The sequence below is a fragment of the Sinocyclocheilus rhinocerous genome, unplaced genomic scaffold, assembly GCF_001515625.1.
Source record: "Sinocyclocheilus rhinocerous isolate Xijiao unplaced genomic scaffold, SAMN03320098_v1.1 scaffold3366, whole genome shotgun sequence".
Lineage (NCBI taxonomy): Eukaryota > Metazoa > Chordata > Actinopteri > Cypriniformes > Cyprinidae > Sinocyclocheilus > Sinocyclocheilus rhinocerous.
The window spans coordinates 51,007-60,223 of NW_015637533.1; the positions used below are offsets into that span (position 1 = coordinate 51,007).

The 9,217-nt window shown below is 43.3% G+C and overlaps 1 protein-coding gene across 2 annotated transcripts in view; it reads right to left on the bottom strand.

Annotated features, from left to right (window-relative positions):
* The window catches only part of LOC107748927 (mitochondrial sodium/hydrogen exchanger 9B2), a 14,265-nt gene that overhangs the window by 4,787 nt on the left and 261 nt on the right, over positions 1-9,217 (bottom strand). The window contains exons 2-9 of one of the 2 annotated variants that reach the window (XM_016563939.1): positions 8,835-8,886; positions 8,199-8,288; positions 7,313-7,483; positions 6,988-7,130; positions 3,091-3,218; positions 2,788-2,962; positions 2,570-2,677; positions 219-368 (exon numbers count right to left, since the gene is read on the bottom strand). In XM_016563939.1, the coding sequence (XP_016419425.1) occupies positions 219-368; positions 2,570-2,677; positions 2,788-2,962; positions 3,091-3,218; positions 6,988-7,130; positions 7,313-7,483; positions 8,199-8,288; positions 8,835-8,874 (1,005 nt within the window). In that variant the 5' untranslated portion in view covers positions 8,875-8,886. Of the gene's footprint in view, positions 1-218; positions 369-2,569; positions 2,678-2,787; positions 2,963-3,090; positions 3,219-6,987; positions 7,131-7,312; positions 7,484-8,198; positions 8,289-8,834; positions 8,898-9,217 lie in introns of both variants that reach the window. The other variant, XM_016563938.1, reaches the window with a different exon arrangement.

Consider the following 9,217-nt stretch of genomic DNA (forward strand, 5'->3'; position numbering starts at 1 on the left):
ACACACACACACACACAAACTCACAGACAGACACGCACACACACACACACAAACAGCTGTAATGTGGCCTTCAAGGGAAGTCGGAAGTGTCATATTTAGGAGCTCTGACCACATGAATGACGAGTGAAGGTAGAACTCTAGCAGCCAGATGAGAGATCTGAATGTTCCTAATGAAGTGACAGTGAGTGCAGAACACAGTCTAAACTAATCTCTTTCACCTTTTGTTCTGCCCAGCTGAGTCCAGCGATGAAGGCCAGGACGAGTGTGCAGAGACCGCCGGCGCCGCCCAGACCCGCGGCCAGACTCCCGAAAACACTGAACACAGACAGACCCAGCAGCAGACCGCAGCGCCGCAGCACCACATCTGACTGCACACACATTCACTTCACTAGATTAATAAGCACATCTCATTTCATCTCAAATCAGCCAAATTTTAAAAGCGTCTCAAGCTCCAATTTCTGATTTTATTAATATTTTTTCTAAAGAAAGATAAACATGTATAGTGATGAAAGCCAAAATATTAAATGTCATGCATGTATATTTACAGAGTAATGCACTATTTTGTAGATATTCAGAGATTTGGAGCCAGATTACAGAGGGTTAAAAATGACTTCAGAAAGATGGCAGCATCATGATGTTATTTTCACACAGAGATTGGCAGCTCTGTTAGTAAAATCTGTTGACTTCAGCAATCTGTGTTGCATTATACATTTACATTACATTTACATTTAATCATTTAGCAGACGCTTTTATCCAAAGTAACTTACAAATGAGAACAATAGAAGCAATCAGACCAACGAGAGAACAACAGTATACAAGTACCATGACAAGTCTCAGTTAGTCTAGCACAGTGCACGTAGCTAGGGTGCTTTTTTTTTTAAATAATAGAATGGAATAGAACAGAACAGAATAGAATAGGTAAGTGCTAGTATTAGTTGGTCAGGTGCTGGCGAAAAAGATGTGTCTTTAGATGTTTTTTGAAAATGGCTAAAGACTTGAATTGAGATCGGCAGGTTGTTCCAGCAGCCGGGCACAGTCCAGGGAAAGGTCCGTGAGAGTGATTTTGTGCCCCTTTGGGATGGAGCCACAAGGCACCGTTCACTTGCAGAACGCAAGCTTCTGGAGGGCGCGTAGGTCTGAACTAGCGAGTTTAGGTATATTGGTGCAGCGCCAGTGGTGGTCTTGTAGGCAAGAATCAGTATCTTGAATTTGATGCGAGCGGCTACTGGCAACCAGTGTAACCTGATGAAAAGAGGTGTGACGTGAGCTTTTTTCGGCTCACTGAAGACCACTCTCGCTGCTGCATTCTGGATCAGTTGCAGAGGCTTGATAGTGCATGCGGGAAGGCCCGCCAAGAGAGCATTACAATAGTCCAGTCTGGAGAGAACAAGAGCTTGGACAAGGAGTTGTGCGGTCTGCTCTGATAGGAAGGGTCTAATCTTCCTAATGCTGTATAAGACAAATCTGCAGGACCAGGCCGTTGTAGCAATGTGGTCGGTGAAGCTTAACTGATCATCGATTACAACTCCTAGGTTTCTGGCTGTCCTGGAAGGAGTTATGGTTGATGAATCCAGCTGTATAGAGAGGTTGTGATGAAGTGATGGGTTTGCTGGAACCACAAGCAGTTCTGTCTTAGCAAGGTTGAGCTGAAGGTGATGATCTTTCATCCAGCTAGAAATATCTCTCAGACAGGCTGCAATGCGAGCAGCTACCGTCGGATCATCTGGTTGGAATGAGAAGTAGATTTGAGTGTCATCAGCATAGCAGTGATAAGAAAAGCCATGCTTCTGAATGACAGATCTTTCTGTAGTTTTCTAAAAGTGCTGGATTTAGAGACGGTTTTTTAAGCAGTGGGGTTACCCGAGCCTGCTTGAATGCTGTTGGAAATGTACCAGTGTGAAGAGAGGTGTTGATAATGCGAGTAAGCGAAGGTATAACTGAAGCAGAAATGGCCTGAAGGAGGTGAGTGGGGATAGGATCAAGCGGACAGGTAGTAGGATGCATGAAAAGGACACGTTTGGAAACGTCTGCCTCCGAAAGAGGAGAGAAGGAGGAGAGAGAGTATGTATGTGTTATGATGTGATTGTCAGTTTGAGGTGTGAAGAATTGGCTGCTGATGGTTGTTGGTTTGTTTATGAAGAATGTTGCAAAGTCATCAGCTGTAAGAGTTGAAGAAGGAGGGGGCTACAAAGAAGAGTTCCGAGAGTGGAGAGAAGGAGGAGAGAGAGTGTGTATTAGTCGTTACACACTAATACATACATCAGTGGTGACCGTTCAAAAATGGGGAAAAAACTTTTCCCCAAAGTTTGCATGGCTGAAACTCAATAAGTATTGAAAATATCTTAGTATCTTTAATACTTATTAATATCTAAAAGGATTCTGTTTCTTAACAAACTTTTCTTTTGGTATCGTAATTTTTAAGGCCCTGTATGGTTCAGTTCCAGAGATACTGGGATCTCAATGCGGCTCCATGTGCAAATTGTTGATTCCAAACATATGATGATGCCATATTGATAAAGTCATTATACATTTACAAATGTGTGTGTGTGTGTGTGTGTGTGTGTGTCACCTGATCCTCGCTGGGTAAGAAATGGAGCAGAAGTCCCATGACTCCTCCTGCAAGAACTCCTGCCAGCACCTCCAGAACTCCTTTAACCACATTCATCCATGTGGATCCTTTGGAGAAGAAACATTGTTTGAATCACATGAAAAAATTGGAATCACATGAAGCAGGTATTGAAATTACTGTGTGTGTGTGTGTGTGTGTGTGTGTGTGTGTGTGAGTGCGGTTCCGAAGGCGATGCCCAGGCTCGTGGTGAATCCCGTGATGGCGAGGATGTCGTCGAAGCTCCCAGCAGCCATCAGGAGTGTGGGAACTCCTTTCTGAACACCGAATCCTTCCGACTGCAGGAGCAACATGGACGGAACCACCACAGCTGGAGAGACGGCGGCCAGAACGAAACTACACACAGCATTCACCAATCAGGCCCTTTCACTTATTCAGTGTGAATGTGAATTTGTCAATTCTAATGAATTCAAACCTTTTAACCACGAAAACTGACAGAAGACAAACACTGAACGATTTGTTACCCGAGCATGAAGCTCCATATCCAGGGCAATTCCAGCAGAAAATGAGCCACTACAGACACCGTACACGCCTCGGTAAGACACGGGCCGACAGCAACCCTTACACACACCGCCTTCAGACGCCGCAGGGCCTGGAACACACACACACACACACAAGCACGCACACACACACGCAGGCACGCACGCACGCGCACACACACACACACACACACACACACGGATAAAGGATAAAATAAGGATAAAATCACAAACTAAATGCACAAAATGAGTGTCAGCTGGTCAGAGGGAAGTCTGCAGGAACACATTCAGCAACACGTTACTGTCATTTATTTTTCTGTAAATGTAAAGAGACTCATTATTATAATCTCATTACATTAAATGTTCTTAAAACATCAAATTCAAGGTTTTAGTATTATTGCGCTCCGTCATGCACGCGCATCGTTAAGTCTTTTAAGTTTAAGAACAAACGCACTGATTTCAGTTCATTATATTTACACAATGTCAAATCCGTTGGAAATGAATGTAAATAGAGTCTGAAGCTTGTCATGACAGCGGTGAGGACGAAGCTCAAATCATAAATTAATCTAGATCCAAAAACGTAACAATATCTTTATTTATATAGCAACATGACACAATAGCTAAATTTAAGAGGGAATTCCACTAAATGTTTATAAACGTGAGTTTTGGGGCTTACACTACTGCCGCTTCACAGAGGTAAACAAACTCTTCTTCTGCGGCGCTTGATTGCTTTATTCCTGTAGTCGACGCTCAACAGCGCCCTCTAGCGGTGTGGCCGCAGAACGACGCACAGACGCAGACACGAGACGGTGAAGCCCGTGCTGTGCATTTACAATCAGAGTCCGAGTCAGAACGAGCTTTACTGCCAGCTGTGTTTACACATATGAGGAATTTGATTTGGTGACAGAAGCTTCCACAGCACAAACAGATTCACAAACTCTTCTTATGCCGGGCCGTTCTGGTGCTCAGTGCTCTGTAGTTCAGAGAGATGTGCTGGATGTGAGGGGTCCAGAGTGATTTTACCAGCTCTTTTGCTCACTCTGGATGAGTGCAGTTCTTGGAGAGTGGGGAGGGTTGTGCCAGTGATTCGCTCAGCAGTCCGGGCTATCCTCTGTGTAGTCTTCTGAGGTCTGGTTTGGTGGCTGAGCTGAAGCAGACAGTTATAGAAGTGCAGATCACAGATTCAATGATGAGAGCAGGGTTGCTGGAGGTGTGAATAGACCAATTTGGAGTAGACGTCACAGCTGCGTGCGCATTGTGGTGGCAGAAAAACACTGGGAGCGAGTGGAGGAAAACGGGTAAAATCCATGGAATAAGAATAAAAAGGTATTGTTGTGCCTTTAGATGTCAGAATCGGAATGGAAATTATTTTTATAGAATACTGACGTCAAAGACGCCATTTGAAGCTAAACGCAGACGTTTAAACGGACAGACTATGGATGAAACCTGCAATGATTACCCTACTTTTAAAGCATAACTGATTTAAACAATAGGTCTTCATAATATTCACATATGCAGTTCATAGGGGACATATTGTATTAGCCTTACATTTACAGTATGATATAGCCTACTATTTAAACCTATTGGCGCTTTTCCACTGCGTGGTACGACTTGGCTCGGCACGGCTCAGTACGGCACGGCACGGCTCGGTTCGGCTCGGTTTGCGTTTCCACTGCAGTTTAGTACCGCTTTAGAGTGGGCGGGATTATTCACATGTTGTTATAGTTGCGCCGCCTCTATTGCGTCTGTACTTCCTCAACAGGGGGAACAGCCAGTTTTTGGTTGTTAAAAAAAGGTGCGCTCGTTCAAAACAGTTGCGTTCGATGCTTCGCTGGCTGTGCTGATTTAAATCTAGCGGTTCTTTTGTGTTTGTGTCGCAAGTTCAGTGACGCAGGTAGTGACGATTCTCTCCGGCCAATCCGTGATCAGCAGAGTTTACACGTCACGTTTTGGTAACGGTACGGTTCGCTTGGAACCTCAACCGAGGTGGTACTAAAAAAAGTACCAGGTACCAGGTACTGTACCCAGTGGAAACCCCCCCAAAAGTGAACCGTACCGAGCCGTACCATGCCGTACCATGCAGTGGAAAAGCGCCATGTAACATTTATCTATTTTATCTCACAATTCTGACTTTTTTTTCCGCAAATGCAAGTTTATATCTCCTAGTTCGGACTTTATAACTCAGTTTAACTCAACAATTGCGAGTTTGTTCATTCTGAGGGAAAAAAGCTAGAAGTGTGGGATTATAATGACGAGTTGATTTTTCTTATCAGAATTGTGAGATATAATCTCGGAACTGCGAGAAAAAAGTCAGAATTTTGAAGTATAAACTCAAAATTAGATTTTTTTTCTTTTATTCCATGGCTTCCGTAGACTGCCACTTTAAAGCGGGCATGTTCTGCCACCAGATAGGCTCCGCCCACAAAAAACGTCATCACTGTTTGCAAACACTGAAGTTGGTCTACAGATCCACGGAGAGAAGGTCAGAACGGGTGTGGGGTGTGAGACAGAGTTTTTCAAACCTGCAATAAAACTCATTCAAATCTCTGGCCAGTTGTTGATTCTCCACAGTGCTGGGGGACAGTGTCTTGTAGCTGGTGACTTCTTTCAGTCCTTTCCACACTGATGCATGGTCATTGGCTGAAAACTGGTTTCTCAGCTCTTCAGAGTAGTTCCTCTTAGCCGCTCAGTTTGTTGTATACAAGATTCTGTCCCCATTCCTGTAGGCATCTTCTTTGGCCTGACGGAGCTGTCGGAGTTTTGCAGTGAACCATGGTTTGTCGTTGTTGTAAGTTAGATGAGTCCTGGTAGGAATGCACATGTCTTCACAGAAACTAATGTATGATGTTACAGAATCCGTGAGCTCGTCCAGATCGGTGGCAGCAGCTTCAAAAACACTCCAAGGAAAGATTTGCTTCATTAAAGTCTCTGAGAATGGTTATCAGAGAGTCTGGGTGTTGTTGCTCTGTGTCTGTGATCTGATCAGCCAGCTGTTGTAGTGCTGTGCTCACGTGCGCTTGCGGTGGAATGTAAACACTCACGAGAATGAACGAGGAAAACTCCTGCGGCGAGTAGAATGGCTCACAGTTGATGAAGAGCGCTTCTAGATCGGGACAGCACATCTTCTTTAATGCTGTTACATCTGTTGACACCTTTCATTGATGTAAAAGCATGTCCCACCGCCACGTGATTTTCCTGTTGATTCTGCGTCGCGGTCCACTCTGAACAGCTGGAAGCCTGGCAGATGTAACCCGCTGTCCGGAATGCCTTCATTCAGCAAGGTTTCCGTCGTTACACCGAATTCTGTGACCTTAGTAGGCGCTGTAGTGAGGGTAGGTTTAGGAGTAGGTCAGATTAGCTCAATACAGCGCCTACTGTGGTCACAGAATTCGAAGCAACACCGCTGCTCCGCCAACTACAATGTCCAGCAAAACATCAGAATAGTCAAAAACCGGTGAAATATTGGGTGGTGTGTACTGCCGAATGTTCAGCAATCTGTCCCTGGTGAAACTGATTGTGGGAATATATAGCTAAAAACAGGACAAACTAGCAAAAACATTAAAACAACTGTGGAGCTCCACACCGAGGTGGCCATCCGCAGCCCCATCTTGTTCATACATATTTAGCTGAAGTTGTCACTCTGATTCACTATTTGGGCGGGCGTTCGATATGGATATGTACCGTGGGTGGTGTATCGCGGTTTTTCGGTTTAGTTCAGTTGCCTCCGTTGCCTCTTTGAAGGGAATGCCCCTGGTTTCACTATATTAGTAAGGACATTTTTGAATAGTGAAAACATACTGGACCTCACAAGCATAGACAGACCTGTATACTTCAACCACTATAGAGCCTGAAACACACACACACACACACACACACACATACAGCAGCGTTGAGTCCCAGACCGGCTCTGGTGAGAATCACGGCAAGAGACACGTTCCTCAGAGCCGCAGACCAGTTCTGATCAATATACACAGCGTCTGTGACGTACGGCACATTACGCAACACCACACCGGCCAGCAGCATCCCTGAAACACACACACACAATATATGACATCAAGTTCACAGATACTGGATGCATGAGCGTGCATTCATACAAAAAAAATCATAAAACGCATTCATACAAATCTCTGATATATGTATTGTCAGATAAAGGGTTAGTAGCCTTAAATAACTACCGCTACTTTCGCACACATTCAGGATTGTTTACCCAGTAGAGCTGGTACTGGAGGGGTTCTGGGTAATCTGACGACGCTGATGAGTTTTCCTCCACACACGGCCGACAGGAACAGAATCACCAGGCCGAAGAGGTTCTGACCCGGCAGACACGCGGGTCCCGTCACAGCCCAGACCACCCCGAACACCAGCAGCCCCAACAGAGCTGAAACACACACACACACACACACACACACTCAAAACCACCTTCATCTCCAGAGAGGTTTCATAGTTCACTCCTGATTCTGTAGAGAACGTTTGAACAGACTGATCGTCGTCTTATATAATATTTACTGAATCACTGTCATTATATGGACTGTAGAGTTAGAGGAGAACTGACTCTCTGATGTTGCCTGGTTTCTCGCGAAGCTTTTTTCTCTCCATTATCCAACATCAAGTGTATTTCATTCCTTGCCACAGCACACTATTATTCTATGATTACTTGAAATAAACCCCTCAGTTAAGCTGCTTAGTTAATGATATAATCATAATTTTAACCCTTCCATTTATACGCATCATTTAACTATGCCTGTAATGCACATCACTAAGGGCTAGTAACTAGGCACCAAATTCTTATAAACAAATTATACAACTACAATAAATATGTCCAACTTTACTCGCATGCATAACGTATACTCATGTCATGCAACATAAACTATATGCTATATATCTCGAATGCTTGATTATATTGTTGCACAATGTAACTATATTATCGTCCAGCTCTAATCTGATAAATGCGACTATAAGTCATAAAGATATTAAGATAGTATAAACATTAACATCATGAATTTCTGTAAAGCTGCTTTGAAACACTTGTACTGTGAAAAGAGCTATACAACTAAATAAAGTTTTTTTGAAGAGAAAAAATAACAGCGACACACCTTTAGTAATGACGGAAGCAGAAAAGCCATGTGGTTTGTAGCGGAGCAGTTTACCACAGTAATCTGATGGTTTGGACGCTGTTTTCTGACCTGAGAGAAACAATAGGTTACTGTTGGTAACCCCGGTTATCTGAAACATTGAGTGGAGAGATCCACCGATGAGAAGAGCATCCGTGCCTGAGCTCTGCAGAAGCATCTAATTGCATCAAGTCTGGCTAGACAGACAGGGAAGTGTGATCAATGGCAGGTAAACCGAGCGCATAAAGCCCCTGCACACACTACCTTTCCTCAGAGAGCATATTCGCTTCTCATGCAGCAAGCGGGGCAAAGCTGGTGGATCTGTTGAAATGTACATCATCTAAGATAATGAAAAATGCTGTAGAAGTACTGTTTGTTGGTAGATCACAACAACTAACATGCTTAACCAATGTTAACAAATCAAACCTTATTTTAAAGTGTTTCCAGTGTATCTGTTTAGTGTGTGTGTGTGTGTGCGTGTGAGTGTGTGTGTATGTGTGTGTCTTGTTGTGTGTGTGTGTCTTGTTGTGTGTGTGTCTTGTTGTGTGTGTGTGTGTATGTGTGTTGTGTGTGTGTGTGTGTGTGTCTTGTTGTGTGTGTGTTGTGTTGGTTACTCACAGGTTTCTGTTTGTTCTGCTGTAAGTCTTTCCTCACCCATTTCTTCCGATGTCTGTAAGTGAACTTTGACACACACACACACACACACACACAAAGACACAGTTTAATCATTAAAGCATGTTGATTCCTTCAGTTATACTTCATAACATCATAATTCTCAATGTTATCTATCTTGTTGATAAACAAGATTTTGAATCTCTCTTAACGCTTTGTTTCAGAAGATAATGAAAAAAAAAGAAAAAAAAAATGTTTTCATGAATGTAGTTTATCAAGTAAAAATAGAAAAAAACATAAAAACAGCAACAAAAAAAAACCATAACACAAAGACAACTGCACAGTACATATGAACTTATTACAATACAAAAAAAAAAAAAAAAAAATCA